The sequence below is a fragment of the Rhineura floridana genome, chromosome 2, assembly GCF_030035675.1.
Source record: "Rhineura floridana isolate rRhiFlo1 chromosome 2, rRhiFlo1.hap2, whole genome shotgun sequence".
Classification (NCBI taxonomy): domain Eukaryota; kingdom Metazoa; phylum Chordata; class Lepidosauria; order Squamata; family Rhineuridae; genus Rhineura; species Rhineura floridana.
In genome coordinates this window covers 103,916,467-103,932,496 of record NC_084481.1, presented here as the reverse complement: position 1 = coordinate 103,932,496, position 16,030 = coordinate 103,916,467, and the positions used below count along the sequence as shown (strand labels likewise).

Sequence of the window (16,030 nt, the reverse complement as noted above, 5' to 3'; positions counted from 1 at the left end):
GGGTGGGCTTTTTCAGGAGTGGTCAAATCACCACCTCTTCCCCCTCCCATCTAATTGCAGAAGTCATGGAATAAGAGGAGAGGTCCTCTTGTGGATAAGGAATTGGTTAAGAAGCAGAAAGCAGAGAGTAGGAATAAACGGACAGTTCTCCTAGTGGAGGGCTGTAGAAAGTGGAGTCCCTCAAGGATCGGTATTGGGACCTGTACTTTTCAACTTGTTCATTAATGACCTAGAATTAGGAGTGAGCAGTGAAGTGGCCAAGTTTGCTGATGACACTAAATTGTTCAGGGTTGTTAAAACAAAAAGGGATTGCGAAGAACTCCCAAAAGACCTCTCCAAACTGAGTGAATGGGCGGAAAAATGGCAAATGCAATTCAATATAAACAAGTGTAAAATTATGCATATTGGAGCAAAAAATCTGAATTTCACATATACGCTCATGGGGTCTGAACTGGCGGTGACCGACCAGGAGAGAGACCTCGGGGTTGTAGTGGACAGCACAATGAAAATGTCGACCCAGTGTGCGGCAGCTGTGAAAAAGGCAAATTCCATGCTAGGGATAATTAGGAAAGGTATTGAAAATAAAACAGCCGATATCATAATGCCGTTGTATTAATCTATGGTGTGGCCGCATTTGGAATACTGTGTACAGTTCTGGTTGCCTCATCTCAAAAAGGATATTATAAAGTTGGAAAAGGTTCAGAAGAGGGCAACCAGAATGATCAAGGGGATGGAGCGACTCCCTTATGAGGAAAGGTTGCAGCATTTGGGGCTTTTTAGTTTAGAGAAAAGGCGGGTCAGAGGAGACATGGTAGAAGTGTATAAAATTATGCATGGCATTGAGAAAGTGGATAGAGAAAAGTTCTTCTCCCTCTCTCATAATACTAGAACTCGTGGACATTCAAAGAAGCTGAATGTTGGAAGATTCAGGACAGACAAAAGGAAGTACTTCTTTATTCAGCGCATAGTCAAACTATGGAATTTGCTCCCACAAGATGCAGTAATGGCCACCAGCTTGGATGGCTTTAAAAGAAGATTAGAGAAGTTCATGGAGGACAGGGCTATCAATGGCTACTAGCCGTGATGGCTGTGCTGTGCCACCCTAGTCAGAGGCAGCATGCTTCTGAAAACCAGTTGCCGGAAGCCTCAGGAGGGGAGAGTGTTCTTACACTCGGGTCCTGCTTGGGGGGTTCCCCCAGGCACCTGGTTGGCCACTGTGAGAACAGGATGCTGGACTAGATGGGCCACTGGCCTGATCCAGCAGGCTCTTCTTATGTTCTTAACAAAAAATGGAATTATAAGGGCTCCAAGTGCCAGATCTAGCGATGTTGGTACGTGCTATTGGTTTATGTAGTAATGGGTTTTCTTGCCCTCTTTAGCATTATGAATTGAGGGAGGGAATATTCTGCCTCTTCCCCACCTCCAAATATACCTCATCCCGTGGGGTACAGAGATGAAGCAACACCCAGCTCTTGAGGCTTACAGCAGATAGCTGACAGTAGGAGGAGCAGCTGGGCCAGGTAGAGCATATGGATGCCTCTCCATTTGATTTGGCAGTACTGAGCCTTTGGGTAGTTGCTTGACTTCCCCTGGTTCTGGTGTTGCCTCTGTAATGCAGACTCATTTTCATTTTTAATCATGGGAATTTTGTTGAATGCTTCAAAGACTGTTGTGGTTTTTATCTTCTAAAGATCATTATCAGGTTCAGATTCTTTGGCACCTACATATAATGATAGCTTGGGTCACTTCCTTTTTTAAGACTTGGCAGCATTAAAATGAATGGCCTCCACATGGCTAGTGCAATACTACACACATATATATCAAGGATACTTTTGCACAAGACTAGAAACTGGGTAGTAGTGCAACATGGTTAGAGAGCAGGTGATGGAGAAGAACCCAATTTAAATTGTAGTGATATAAGAGTCTATTTCTTGTTTGACAGCATTTTCTGAGTTCCAAAGGAATTCTCTTTAAGATTCACTTCCTTTATATTCTCTTCTCTGGCAGGGCCTTAAACTTGCTTAGCCAGTGTCGGTCTGGTCCTGCATGTGGTCTGATTGATATCCTGTTTGGTACTTCTGAACCTAGTGATGCCAGAGATAAAAGTAAGACCTTTTTGTTCTCTATGTTGAATGTGGATACAGTGACAAAGAGTTCTGGAAACTGAAGTCACTGCAGTACATACTGTTCCAACCATGGAAGTAGTTATGGATTTGTATGCCATCTAAGCTGGCATCAGTTGATTTAAGGGGAAATGAATCCAAAAATCCTGTGTCAATGGTATCTTATACTGTATAAGGTGAATTTGATATATAAAACAGGGCAGGATAATTGTTCAAGATGTGGATATTCTGCATATATTTTGGGAGTGCCCTGTCATTCACGGTTTTTTTTTAATACTATCTGTAATATCATCATGGAAATGGTAGGCTATCCTATTCCTCATGAGCCCAAGATACTACTTTTAGGGTTTTTAAAAACACAATTCTACAAAATGATTTGGAGATGGTAATAAATTTGTTAACAGCTGCAAAAATAATTGTAGCAAAGAAGTACAAAAAGAGTAAAGCACCATCATTATTAGGTTGGATTATGAAAATATGGGCTACTGTATCTGTTTAAGAAAACATGTACAAATCAGCCAAATAGATTCATGGGAAAATGGGCTATGTTCCTTATGTATTGGAATGATAAATACCAAGACAATGTGCAACCATATGATGCTTGTAATTTATTGTAATCTTATAAATATTATTTGCGAGGATTTCTGTATTGTATAATAACTAATAATAACAAAAACATCCTCCATTCACTTTAATGGGCCCTGTATCAGCACCCACAGCAGTGCCCCACACCAGTCTTAAACCTTCCAGCTTCATTTACTTATCCCTGTTCTGTGTTATGCAGGGGTCACTTGGGCCAGCAGACACAAATTCTGGTGTCAGAAAACACCATAGCTTACACACATAGGTGTAGTTGTCCAGGGTCTCTTACTTTTTTGGGAGCCAGGTCCCAGCAGGTTCCCTATGTCTCCAGTGTCCTATGAACCAATTGGTATGAAAGGGGAGCGTGTGAGCCACTGAGAAGGGTCTTCTGACTTGCTTCCTGTTGTTGTTTCCTGCTGACCGGAGCTAATCGGAGTGAAAAGAGTCTCTATTAGTTCCTGCTTCAAAAGCCAACTTGTGGAGAGTGAGAAGTCTTTAATTGCAGAAGAGACAGTGAATCCTGATGATAGCATGCCATCTACATCATCAAGCTGTCAGGTAGCAGCAGGAGATAAATGTGTAGACACTGAATTCAATCATTCAAGCAATATCTCTGACAGTGAGAAAGGACATTCAAATGGTGACAGTGACAGAGAAGCAGAAAACAGTATTCAAGCCTGGTCAAATTATTCTATAACCTTAGAAAGGTTGTATAATTTTAGAAGGGGGCAGTGGCTGTGGCTGTTACTGTTATGAAGGGACCCTACCCTTCTGAATTTGCCGCTACACTACTGCTTACACAATCTAACCGGTCTTACGTTTCAGTTGTGCATTACAGTTACTTCTCTTCCTGTGTGATCCAGTTGTTCTCAAGAATACCTGGGAGGAATAGGTCACAGTCCTATAATATCCCCTTTTTAGAGGACAATATAGTACATTACTGCTAGTGCAATTCAACCACTGGGGAAAGCTGGCACATGCTTTCTGATACAGATGTTTACTGCAAGATTAGTCGGTGTGTTTAGGGGCCAATCAGCATGCTCAGAAAAAGCATACGGTAGAGGTGTCTTGGGATTGCCCCATTCAGAAAGTAGGTAGCAGAACACATTAGCATACTCCTCCCCACAAAAAATGACCTACATACAGAAGACTAGCTCAGCAGGGTGAAGGCTAGGCCTAGGCTAGGATCTGTGAATCTTATAAAAGGATAGCTGGTAACCACCAGAGGTCAGCATTCTACTCTGAGCAGCACATGCTTAGCCATGCTGCAACCATTCTTAGTTTTCTTCTCATCCTGAAATCTATTATTTTTGATGTATTCTGTGTGAGGAGATTCTTTGGGTAGTTGGGAGAAAATTCTGGTGCTGCCAAGGAGGATCTGAGAAGCTTTCAGCTTTTACTCTGATCAGGCCTGGCTGGGCTGGAACCAAGGCACCAGTATGTTCTCTGAGCTGCTGCCTAGTAGGCTTTCCAGAATGCTTACATACATGTATGTGTGCACGCACTGAGGTTCCTTCTATTCAGGCAGCACCATTCGGCATACTGTCTTCTGCGTAGCTGGCTGCTGTGTGCTGCTGTGAGCAGTTCCCATTGCTCCCTGCTGCGGTGACCAGCCGTGATAGCCTTACGCCACCTAGAAGCAGCCGCCTTAGCCCCACAGCCAGCAGCAGGAGCATGGCCAGCCACCGCTACCCGCTTTGTGAAGCCCACCTGCACTGCAGGGCCAGAAGGAGGAAGTTTGTTGTACCCCCACCTGAGGGCTGGTGATCTAACTAGTCCATGCCAAGACAGCAGCAGTTGGAGCTGGTTAGAGTGCCCAGCAGCCAAGGTGAAGGGGTGGCATGTCACTGAGTATTAGTTGTAATGACACACAATGGGCTGGGAGCTCCCAGAGCTCACTGGCTGGTTGCTTTGTGATTCAGAAGGGTGGATGGGTTGGACCTAGGTGACTGAGTCACAAGGTGATCTTTATGCAACTAGGAGACAGGGCAATTCTTATGTAAGAACATAAGAAGAGCCCATGGAATCAGGCCGGTGGCCCATCTGGTCCAACATCCTGTTCTCACAGTGGCCAGCCAGATGCCCATGAGAAGCCCGCAAGAAGGACCTGAGCACAAGAACGTTCTCCCTTCCAGCACTTTCCAGCAGCTGGTATGCAAGCAGAGACAGGGCAATTCCGTAACAGATGATTGTGGACTATTTTATAGATGTTATGCATATGCAGAGTAACTCAGTGTTCTGAGCTGCATGTGCCAGTGTGTGTATTTACCTAAGAAGCAGGTTTTTACCCTGCATTTAAATCACTGAGACTTAAGACTTAATAAAATAAGAAAAAGCTACTTTATTTGTAGAAATACAGTAGGGCCTCGCTTGTCAGCGCCCTGCTTGTCGGTGTTCCACTAATATGGCGGCACCAGCAGGGCGATCAGCTGTAGCGCAGGGAGCTCCAGCTACCGTGCTCCAACTGACAGCTACTAGCTGGAGTGTGGGAGCTCCCCGCGCTACAGCTGATCACGTGCTACAGCTGAGTATGGCCCCACTTTCTGGCGGTTTTCATTTTTCGGCGGGGGCCTGGAACGGAACCTGCCGTATGAGTGGGGTCCTACTGTACATAGTAGATAGGAAAGGCATACCAAGTTCTAACTAAGCTGGAGGCACAATGCCCAGGCTTGGGTATTGCCCTCATGGTTCAGAACAAAGACAGAGATGTCTCCTCTTTCCTTGGACTGTTGAAGAAGAAGAAGAAGGAGGAGGGGCAGATCAGGGTCCCTGAGCATATCAGTTTACAACGGAAGGAAGTTAGGTAGAGAAGAGCAGTGGTAAAGGTAGGCAGGCCTAGCCAGCTGGAGGAACCTAACTCTGTCTTCCTTCTGGAATTCAAACAAAAAATCCCAAACAGGAGTTGCTTTTGCTCCACTTCCAATAATAGAGACCAATAACATAAAACCTGTGTATTCACATAGAATTATACAGCCACTCCCCATCCCCTTCCAATCCCCTCCTTCCTCTTTCCCCTCCTCCCACTCCCCTTCCTCCCCATGGTCAGTTTTACCTATCAGAAGCATGACTGCACGGGAATAAATACCACTGAACTCTATAAACATGCAAATGATCAAACCTGCCCTCCCATCCCCCTTCCTTTGCCCCCCTCCAACTCACCCCTTCCCTCTGTCCCTTCTCCTCCCCCATGGTCAGTTTTACCTATCCTAACCATGATTGCACGGGAGTAAATCCTACTGAACTCTATAAACATGCAAATGATGAAACCTATCCTTCTCCTCCTCTCCCCCTCCTGCCTGCTCCCTTTCCCCCTCTACCCTTCCTCCCCCCTCCTCCTCCCCATCCCCTGTGGTGAGTTTTACGTATCCTAAGCATGATTGCAGGGATGTAAATCCCACTGAACTCAATAAGCATGCAAATGATCAATCTATTCTCAGATAACTTGCACAGGATCCCATTTCTTATGTTCCGGATTAAAAAGCAGCAAAATTCACTAATAGGCAAAAAACTTTAAGGTTTAAGAACGTACCTATAGCCCACAGGTATTTCTATCCAACTTTAAAAAGCAGGGAAATTGGGTAGCTATAGTGAATGCACCAGGGGAGCAGGAGACCTGACCTCCTCTCTGAGATATTGTACTGTCCCACACATTTGTCAAAATGCAAACACAATTTGGGTTGGTCTTTCACAGTCCAATCCACTTCGTGTGTAGCTTGGAAGAATTTGGTAACATGTGCCTCTGAGCATATGGTAAGTGGTGGCTGTCATGAACCTGTAATGTTCATGAATTATTAACAATCTTGAAAGCAATACTTTGGTTCCAGCAAGGGACTCTGGGAGACTTTTACAGTTAGAAAAGACAAGCCTTTGCCAATTTACAATTTTGAGTTTCACTTCCCAGCTGAAGACGGTTAAAAGAAGCCTTAACAAGCTGCACCTGTTTATCTTTGCTGATTAGCAAGTGCCTGGTACCCAAGGTCATCCTTGGCCTGTACCGTTGGAAAACACAGTTGGGAGGGGGGCCTGCAAGGCGCGAAAATGTGAGAAACATCGAGAAGAAAGTTACATCAGCCAATTCCTGATTGGTCAATTAATCTTGGACCGTTAGGATCCTTTTCCTTTAAGTATAGGGCTAGAGACCCATAGCCTTTGTTCTCTGTTCTCTGTTTATGCTGACTTGGCACCAGAGTTCCAAACCTTATGGTTCCAGGGGTTGCTTATGGAAAGGTAACCTATGTCTGGTTCCATTGCTTTATGTTGAACATCCATCTCTCTTAGGAGGGATGCCACACAACCAACTACCTCGTATGTAAGTAGTTAGGTGAGTTAGTTTGTTATTTTCTTGTTGTGTGTATGAATTCTCTTGTTAGTACCTAAACCCCTGTTTGGGTGTATGGTCTTAAAGGATTACTTGCTGCTATATTTTATGTGCACTTATATATCTTAATAAAGCTACATCTATTTAACCTGGTGTGTTCATTGAGAGAAGGGGTGGTTCTGAATTCAGTACCTTGACCATTCTCAGTCACTAACTACCAAAGGGGGTTAAGAAGTTAAAAGCTTGAATTTGAAGTAAGAACCAGAGGTGCCAGGCAAGGAGTGTAACTGTGACTCTTGCCCCCATAGGACCTTGGTTTTACATACTTTCTGGGCTCAGAGATCCCCTGGCTCTGAGTGGACCAGTATACAGGGGTGGTGGCAACCTACCTTCTACCTTGCAGGGTTGTTGTGAGCATACACAGCCTTGGCAAGAGTGAAGTAATAGTCTTTTGGTTCCAGTCTCATTTCCCTAAGGGTGGGGGTCTGAGTCTGACGCATGAGCCCTGTGCCTTGACGGTAGGGTTTCATGACATGGTTGGCCGCGGTGTGGATCGAGGCCATTCCTGCTCTTAAGTGAACACACTGTGTGAGATAAGTGCATTGCAGCAAGTTGTAAATTTAAAAGAGACTTCTGGCACAACCGTTTGTTACTTTGGGTAGTAAGGTCAGTGCAGAATGTCACAAAAGATAAAAACCAGATCGCAAAAGAACGGAGCCACGGTCGTGGAAATGGCAGACAATGCGTTGCCTAGCCAGCTTGTTCAGCTGAAGGAAGGCGCTGCTGCCCCGTTACTTGCACCTCAGCCTTTTGCGGATGACAAGGAGATCGTGTTTAAACAAACTGAGGAAAGTGAGGAGGAAAGTGAAGATGAGGAGGAGGAAGACTCTGATGGGGAAGAGCTGCCTAGAAGTATGCAGCGTTACCTAGCAAAGCAAATGAAGCTGCTGTCCCTACAGTTCAAGGCTATGAAGGAAGATCGCCTGAGTAGGGAGAGTTTTGCCCGTGAGCTGAAACAACCGCGAGGGGGGAGACCAGACCTCCATAAAAAAGCTTTTCCGACTTTTCGTGAGACAGACGACATCTTTACCTTCTTTCAAGTTTTTGCCCACTCTTGTAGAGATCAAGGTGTGCCTAAAAGGTACTGGATGAGTGCTCTACGCATTAATGCTGAAGGCGAATTAAGAGAACTTTTGAACTCTCTTCAAGTGGAGTATGCGGATGATTTTGACTATTTCTATGCTCTAGCTAGATCCCATTTTGCCCTAACAGCAGAGGACTGCTTTCGGCGTCTGGAAGCAGACCAGAAAAAGCCTCGAGAGAGCTTTTCAGCTTTTTCTGCGAGAATGGGCAGGAATGTGGAACGCTGGGCAGACACGGCTGAAGCAGCAACCCGAGGTGAAGTTTTAGATCTGTTTGCTAAAGAACTGTTTTACAGACGTCTCCCTCGAGACCTGACGGCTCTGGTCAGAGACCAGCAGCCCCGTTCGCTGGCTGAAGCAGGCATTCTGGCAGATCGTATGTTTAAAAACAGAGCGGGAGAAAAATTTACTCTGTTTCGGAAACCTGAGAACGTTCCTGTTAAACCGCCCGGGCGAGAGATTCCAAGTATGCAGAAACCATGGCAACCGCCGAGGGAAGCGAAGGGAGGGCACAGCTACCCCAAAGTAACTTCTACTCTGTCGGAGCCTGGATTACAAAAGAAGCCCCTTGTAGAAATAATCTGCTTTAAATGTGGAAAAATTGGCCATAAGGCTAATTCCTGTTCTGAAATCTTGCCTAAGCCCACTCCTGCTGGAAGGAAGAACCCAAGGGTTGCCCCAGTTGTGCGTGTAAGAGACTTAGCTTCACCTGGAGTGGAACTCCCGGAACTTTCTTCCTGGTCGTCAGCAGATGAGAATGAGGGAGCAGAATCGGATTTTGTATTCTCTGCCCCAAACTCCCAAGACCGCCCTGAAACTCCTCGTGGACCTGCAGTCAGAGCCCTGTCGGTGAGTGTTGTACAAAATATGAACCAGGCAATGGAGGGAGGAGCAAATAATAGCCCTTCTCCTAAGGAAAACTCTACTAGTTTTCTTTCAACTGAATGTAAGGACTGGGTTCAAACGCAGTTTTCAGAACCCATATATGTTAACTGTATTAAGGTCATGGGGAGAGTGGATACAGGATCTGAAATTACCAGTATTGCGGAACGGCTGGTCAAGCCGGAGCAATATGTTCCAGAGTTAAAAGTGGCTGTCACGGCGTATGGTCAGCAGACAGTTCAAGTGCCCGTAGCCGACGTGGTGCTTTCATATCAAGGCTGGACTGGGCACCATAGAGTTATAGTTCATTCGGATGACCATTTATGGGATGTTTTAATAGGAGTTGATTTGCTGTTTCTAAGTCATTAGGAGACTGTACGTGGGGCTGAGATAAATGCTCTTACCAGGTCTCAAACCTTGTTGCAACCTTTAGAAGACCATGTGGAGAAATGGCCACTAGATGGCGAGGAAGAGAGAGCTGCAGAAGGGAGAGCTGTGAGCCTGTCCGAGCAACAGGAAAAAAGTTCCTCTTTGCAACCCAGAGGAGGGGAGGCAGAGGAATGTAAATTACCGGCAGCCAGCTCTCAAGACTTTAAGGCAGCTTTATTGAAGGATGAGAGTTTGCAAAGCTGCAGGGAAGAAGCTGAAAGAAGCCCTCCTGCTTTATCAGAGACTGTTAAAGTGAGATTTTATTGGGACAAAGGCTTGGTTTATCGAGAACATGTTCCTTGTGGGAATTCCACGGACTGGCAGCCGGTCAGGCAACTGGTTGTTCCAAAACCTTTTCGACTAGATGTATTGCGACTGGCCCATGATGTTGTGACTGCAGGTCACCTAGGTGTGAAACGGACTTTGTTTTCTGTTACCCAACATTTTTATTGGCCCTCAGTGGCTAAGACTGTCAAGGAATATGTAAGAACCCTTCGCTCGAGTGGCTGTGGACGTGATCGGCCCTTTCAATCCGACTAAGACTGGGAGGAGATTTATTCTGACAGTAATTGACTTTGCCACGAGATTTGCTGAAGCTATTCCTTTGAGCTCCATCACTGCCCCAGTCATTACCAAAACTTTGTTGGAGTTATTCTCTCGTTGGGGGTTCCCTAAGACTATCTTGTCAGACCGAGGGCCGGGTTTTGTGGCCAAGCTAATTAAGAAACTCTGGGAACTTGCTGGCATGGAACACCACATTACGACTGCTGGGAACCATTCCTCGAATGGTTTATGTGAGAGAATGAACGCCACCATTAACCGGATGTTAACAGCGTATGTGTTGGAACATCCTAAAGATTGGGATGTAGCTTTACCTTTCCTGATGTTCGCCTATAGGGCTACTCCCTCTGCCAGCTTGGGTTATAGTCCCAACCAGCTAGTTTTTGGGAGGGATTTGGTGGGACCCTTGTCATTGCTCAAGTCTGAGTGGGAGGGAAGGTTGGAAGCTATGCCTGTGCCGGTAGTAACTTACCTACACAATCTACAGAACATTCTGAAAGATGTTTTGGCCGTTGCTCATGAGAATTTGGGAGGGGCTCAACAACAGCAGAAGGCCCATTATGATGCCCAAGCTAAAGAAAGACAATTTGCTGAAGGGTCAGAAGTTTTGGTATTGAAGGCCCAAGTGGACAATAAGTTATCAGTGGCCTGGGAAGGCCCTCTTATTGTCAAGGCCCAGTTGAGTGACACCAATTATTTGCTAGCTGACCCTAATTCCCATAAGAAACCTAAAGTCTATCATGTGAATATGATGAAGCAATATTTTTCTAGGAAACACCTGGTTCTGACTTGCACTCATGCTCCTGAGATTGCAGAAGATGCTTTATCTCGCTTACCTGTTCCCGTTGACTGATATTTGACTCATGCCTATTCCACTGACTGATTTCCCGGCTCTGATGACCTCTGGACTGTTTTTAGACCTTGTTTTACTCTTTTACGCTTTTAACATGTTTTATGGACTTTTATATGATTTTATGGCTTATGACCTTTTTTGGACCTGGACCAGCTTTTGGATTACCCCGTTTTTTATCCTACTTCTTTATTTCTCTAATAAAGTCTTTTTTTTTTAATGCCTCTATTTCTTGGGTATTTTGAGGGGTTCCCTAATTTTTCTTGGTGTCATTTTGTAACTTTTTTACACCTTTTGAAATGTATTTAGAAGGCATGTCAAGAAGTAGCTCACTTGCTTATTGTATTATTAATTTTTGTTTTTCTTTTTTTTCCTTTTAATGCTGTATATAGTGCAATGTTGATGTATTGATGTAATTCCTGATTGTTCCTTTTACCCCTGGTTGCTGTGGCGATGACGCAGAACTATCCAGAGTTCTGGCATCATCTTCCCGAAAAGGGGCAGATTTGGATTTTTGAGAGAATGCCAAGGTCACCATCCCCTCTAGTTGATTCTCTCTCCCTGCTGACCTTGTTTTGGAACCGAATCCTTTGTGGCCTGATGGATGACCTTTATCATGAGAGAGACAGGGAGTGCAACTCTGTTACTTCTGCTCCACCTCTCAGTGGCATTTGGTATCATTGACCATGGTATCCTCCTGGACTGACTCAGTAGGATGTGTATTGGAGGCACTGTATTGTGGTGGTTTTGCTCCTAGCTTCAGAGTCGCATCCAGAGAGTAACACTGAGTGAGTGTTTCTCAGCCCCCTGGCACTTGTGCTATAAGGTTCCGCAGGGTACTGTTCGAGGATGCAATGGAGGATCTCTTTGCAGTGTTATTCAGCAACTATATGAAGCTGTTGGGAGGGGTCATTAGCCGTTTTGGAGCAAGATGTCGGCAATATGCTGATGATACGCAGCTCGATTTCTTCATTACATCTGAATCAGGCTGTGAACGCTCTGGATCAGTGTCTGAATGCTGTAGTGGACTGGATGAGGGCCAATAAGCAATGCTTGAATCCTGGGAAGATGGAGGCTCTTTGGGTAGGTGGTTCCCATGTCCGGGAGATAGGCAGGTTATCTATTTTGGATGGGATCACGCTCCTTCCGAAGGACCAGGTTTGTAGCCTAAGGGTGCTCTTGGATTCATCTTTGTCACTAGAGGCCCAAGTGTCCTCTGTGTCTAGGAGTGCCTTTTACCAGCTTTGTCTGGTTTGTCAGCTACGGCCATTCCTTAACAGGGATAGCCTGACCTCTGTGGTCTATGTGTTGGTAACCTTGAGCATGGATTACTGCAACGCGCTTCTGTGTGGGACTGCCCTTGGCCCTGGTTCGGAAGTTCCAGCTGGTGAAAAAAAGTGGCAGCCAGATTGCTGATGGGAGCACATGGCCGACAACACGTGGAACCACTGTTAAAACACTTGCACTGGCTGCCCATCCACTACTGAGCCAGGTTCAAAGTCCTTGCATTAATTTACAAAGCCCTGACCAACTTAGCTGCAGGGTATCTTAGGGACCACCTGAACCCTTATATCCCAGTTCGATCACTGAGATCATCTGCAGGAGCGGCTCTGGTCATTCCCCAAGTTGGCGAGGCCTATTTAACATCCACACAAAATCAAGCCTTCAGTGTCATCAGCCCAGTTCTCTGGAATGCTTTGCCAACAGAGATTCAGCAGGCACCTTCTGTGTTTTTTAAGCACCTGCTGAAAATGTTTCTGTTCTGCAAGGCTTATGCAGGCAATTCAAAAGATGCTTTTTTCACGACAGTTGACCTTTGTTTTTATTGTATTTTAATGTTTTTATTCTGTGGTGGTTGGTTTCCCCCCCAACATGTTATAAACCACCTTGACTTTTTTAATGAAATAGTGGTATACAAATATTTTTATAAATAAATAAAAAGGTGGGTCTTCAGCAGCTATCTAATAATGGGAAAAGAGGGGGCGGGTCTTACCTCACAGAAGAGGACATTCCATAGTCTAGGGGCCAAGACAGAGTAGGTGCATCCTGATTGGTTGTCCTAGTAGAAGTGCTAACATTCATTCTGGTTTAGCAAAGGTGGCACTACTGCCCCCTTTGATGTGCCAGCTTGCTGCAGATACAGAGGAATTAAATTGTCCATTCTGTGTCTTTTGCCAGCCTGAAATGAAAAAGCGCCTGTTCCATGTAGCGTTTGCCAAACTAACAACGGCAACAACTCCTACTTGCCAACTGTTCCTTTTTTCCTTTATATTTTATCTCATTTCCTCTGGACCTTGGAGACCAAATGTTCTTCTGCTTATTACTGTAATACTCCAGCATCAAACAAGCAGTCAGATAGAGGCCAAAGACATAACTCTCCTCCTCTGTCTTTTGCAGCTGAAAGGATAAAGTTGGGATATTAACAACATGAACTCCTGCAATATTTGCTGTGCATAACATTTTTAGGGTAGCAAGGTGCTCTCAAAGTGTTCTTGTTGTCTTCAGTACAAATGTACCTTTTATTTTTCAACTCTTGATTTCATTTATCCTTGCACTCTAGGGTAGGACATTATTAGTATCCTTGTTTTACAGATGAGTAATTGAGGCTGATAAATTATGTGACGTGCTTAAGGCCGCACATAAAAGTTTCAACAGGAATTTGAACTCAGGTCTCCCAGTTCAAGCTTCCAGCATTCTATATTCTGGACCACTTAGCTGTCATTGACGTGGTGCATCTTGATCTTTCTCGCTGCCTACCTTTGTTAGTATGCTATTAATCATTCTATGAAAACCTGTCATAACTACTTAAGCAGTACTCGTGTTTAGCCTTTTAGTAAAGAAGGTGATTTTTCAAAAATTAGAACTTGGTAAGATCATGGTGGTGAAACTATTGCAAAGGCACTGCCCCTTTAAAATACATCCTGGCACAACACACTGAATTTCAATTCCAACACAGATTTAGATAATGATACAGAATGTCTCTGAAATACAGAGTTTGAAGACTGAGAGTATTTGCAGCTAAATATAATCTTTCTTCAAGGGAGCCAGGAATCACTGTGGGCTCCCACCGGGGATCCTGACTCCTCTTAGTATTCACCAGAATGTTTCCTTTGTTGCAAAGGTTATTCTTGCTGTCAAATCTGCTTCCAAGAGCAACCTCTTATTTATATTGTTATCTTGCTTTCTTGTGCAAATGTTCTTTGCGGGACTGAGATTTGAACAAATGCTCCTCCTGCTGCTTCTTGCAGAGCTGCTGAAATTCTACAATGAATCACTGGACATCTCTCAGAAAGAGGCTGTTTGCTTCTCACTGGCTCAGAAAGAGCTTGCGATCATCCATGGACCTCCTGGAACAGGCAAAACAACAACTGTGGTGGAGATCATACTCCAAGCTGTTCAACAAGGCTTGAAAGTGAGTGAGTAGGTATAAATTCTAAGGAGCTGCATGATAATGGATCATAGCAATGGCCCATCTAACCACATACTGTTTTGTATGATCCGGCAGCAGTTGTCTAAGGGGTGGATGGCCTCACAGGGTGGGAATATAGCGGAATGGCAGAGCTCAGGCTTTGCATGCAAAAGGTTCTGAGTTAACTCCCTGGCATTTTCACTTAAAGTAAGGATGAGGAACCTTTTTCAGACTGAGGGCCGCATGCTCTTCTGGGCAATCTTCTGAGGGCCACTTACCAACAGTTATCTTTGTACAGTAGGCTAGTTTCTACAGACACTCACATACCCCTCTCCATCTGGACAAGCGAGAGGCATTATGGGAGTTCGAGGACTCAATCCAGCCAGGCGAAATCACTGGGATGTGAAGCAGAGTTAGTAAGGGGTATGTTCCAGTGTCCAGATGGAGTGGCTTGGAGGGCCCCATTTGGCCCTGGCCCTGAGGCTCCCCGCTTCTGACTTTGAGCATCTCAGGTGGTAGTGCTGCAGAAAACCCCACCCTCCACCTAAACTACTATCAGTCATAGCGGGTGGCCTGACTTGGTTTGGCCAGTGCCAGACCCTGCTATTTAGATTCTCTTAACTGGAGATACCATGGATATGCATGCAAAATATGTGCTCTGCCACTGAAGTTAAGGCTCTTTCCATGTGACAGATGCGGGGAGCAAAACTCTCCATGGCTAGAGTTGATTAGAAATCCGTAACACTCTCACACTGAGCAGAAAACAGCCTTCCCCATTGCTTAACCTGTACTCCTTCCCCTAGAGATCTTGAGAAGGTGGCAAAAACTCTAAAACTACATGTCAGATCCTGAGACCTGGCTCTGACTCTAGAATGATTTGAAACAATTTTTCTTTTAATATGGCTCTTCCCCTGGTACCTATAAACAAGCCTCCTTTCCCTTCCGCCTGCTTTGAGTCTGAGCCTGTTTCTTTAAACTCTCCTAATTTAAGCATTTATAGATCTTGTTTTGGCCATTTTAGTGATTTCACTAAAATTTGTAATTTTAAAAACATGTTCTTCTCCAAGGTCCTATGCTGTGCTCCATCTAACATTGCAGTTGACAACCTGGTAGAAAGACTTGCTGACTGTAAAGAGCGGATCCTGCGCCTTGGTCACCCGGCTCGTCTTTTGGAGTCCATACAGCACCATTCACTTGATGCAGTCTTGGCACGTGGGGATAATGCCCAGATTGTAGCAGATATCAGAAAAGATATTGACCGAGCATTTGTGAGTTTTGCACTCTATTTTCCACAATCTTTTTTAAAAAATAGATAAGTATTCTTTAGAATATATTGGTAATATGTGCAGAACGTCAAATCTTCTGAGCAAGTGTAAGTGCAGTATCAGTCAAGATGTGTAAAACATTCAGAATTGTGGAATTGCTCTTTGTTTTTCAAAGCAGTGAGCTTCTAGCCCTCATTGTTGCAGAGGACAATGTTGGCAATTGTATAGATGGTGGTGGTTAGAGAGTCAAAATCAAGAATATTCCTTTATCTACTTATTTTATTTGTAAAATGTATAAACAGAAACAATAGGATAACACACACAATACTTAAACACCAGAGCAGATTTAACCAAGCCCTCCAAAAGCCAAAGAGGTGTGTTTTAATTAATTGACAGAAGCCCATCAGTGATGTGGCCCTCCATAATGCCAAGGGAAAGTTCCACAGCTGAGGCGTAACCTGAGAAGGCT

General features: G+C 44.7%; 1 protein-coding gene across 2 annotated transcripts in view; it reads left to right on the top strand.

The window, feature by feature from the left end:
- IGHMBP2 (immunoglobulin mu DNA binding protein 2) overlaps positions 1–16,030 on the top strand; it is a 110,420-nt gene that overhangs the window by 13,640 nt on the left and 80,750 nt on the right. For both annotated transcript variants that reach the window (XM_061609917.1, XM_061609916.1), the window contains exons 4-6: positions 2,008–2,105; positions 14,136–14,299; positions 15,364–15,564. In XM_061609917.1, coding sequence (XP_061465901.1) covers positions 2,008–2,105; positions 14,136–14,299; positions 15,364–15,564 — 463 coding nt within the window. The remainder of the gene's footprint in view (positions 1–2,007; positions 2,106–14,135; positions 14,300–15,363; positions 15,565–16,030) is intronic.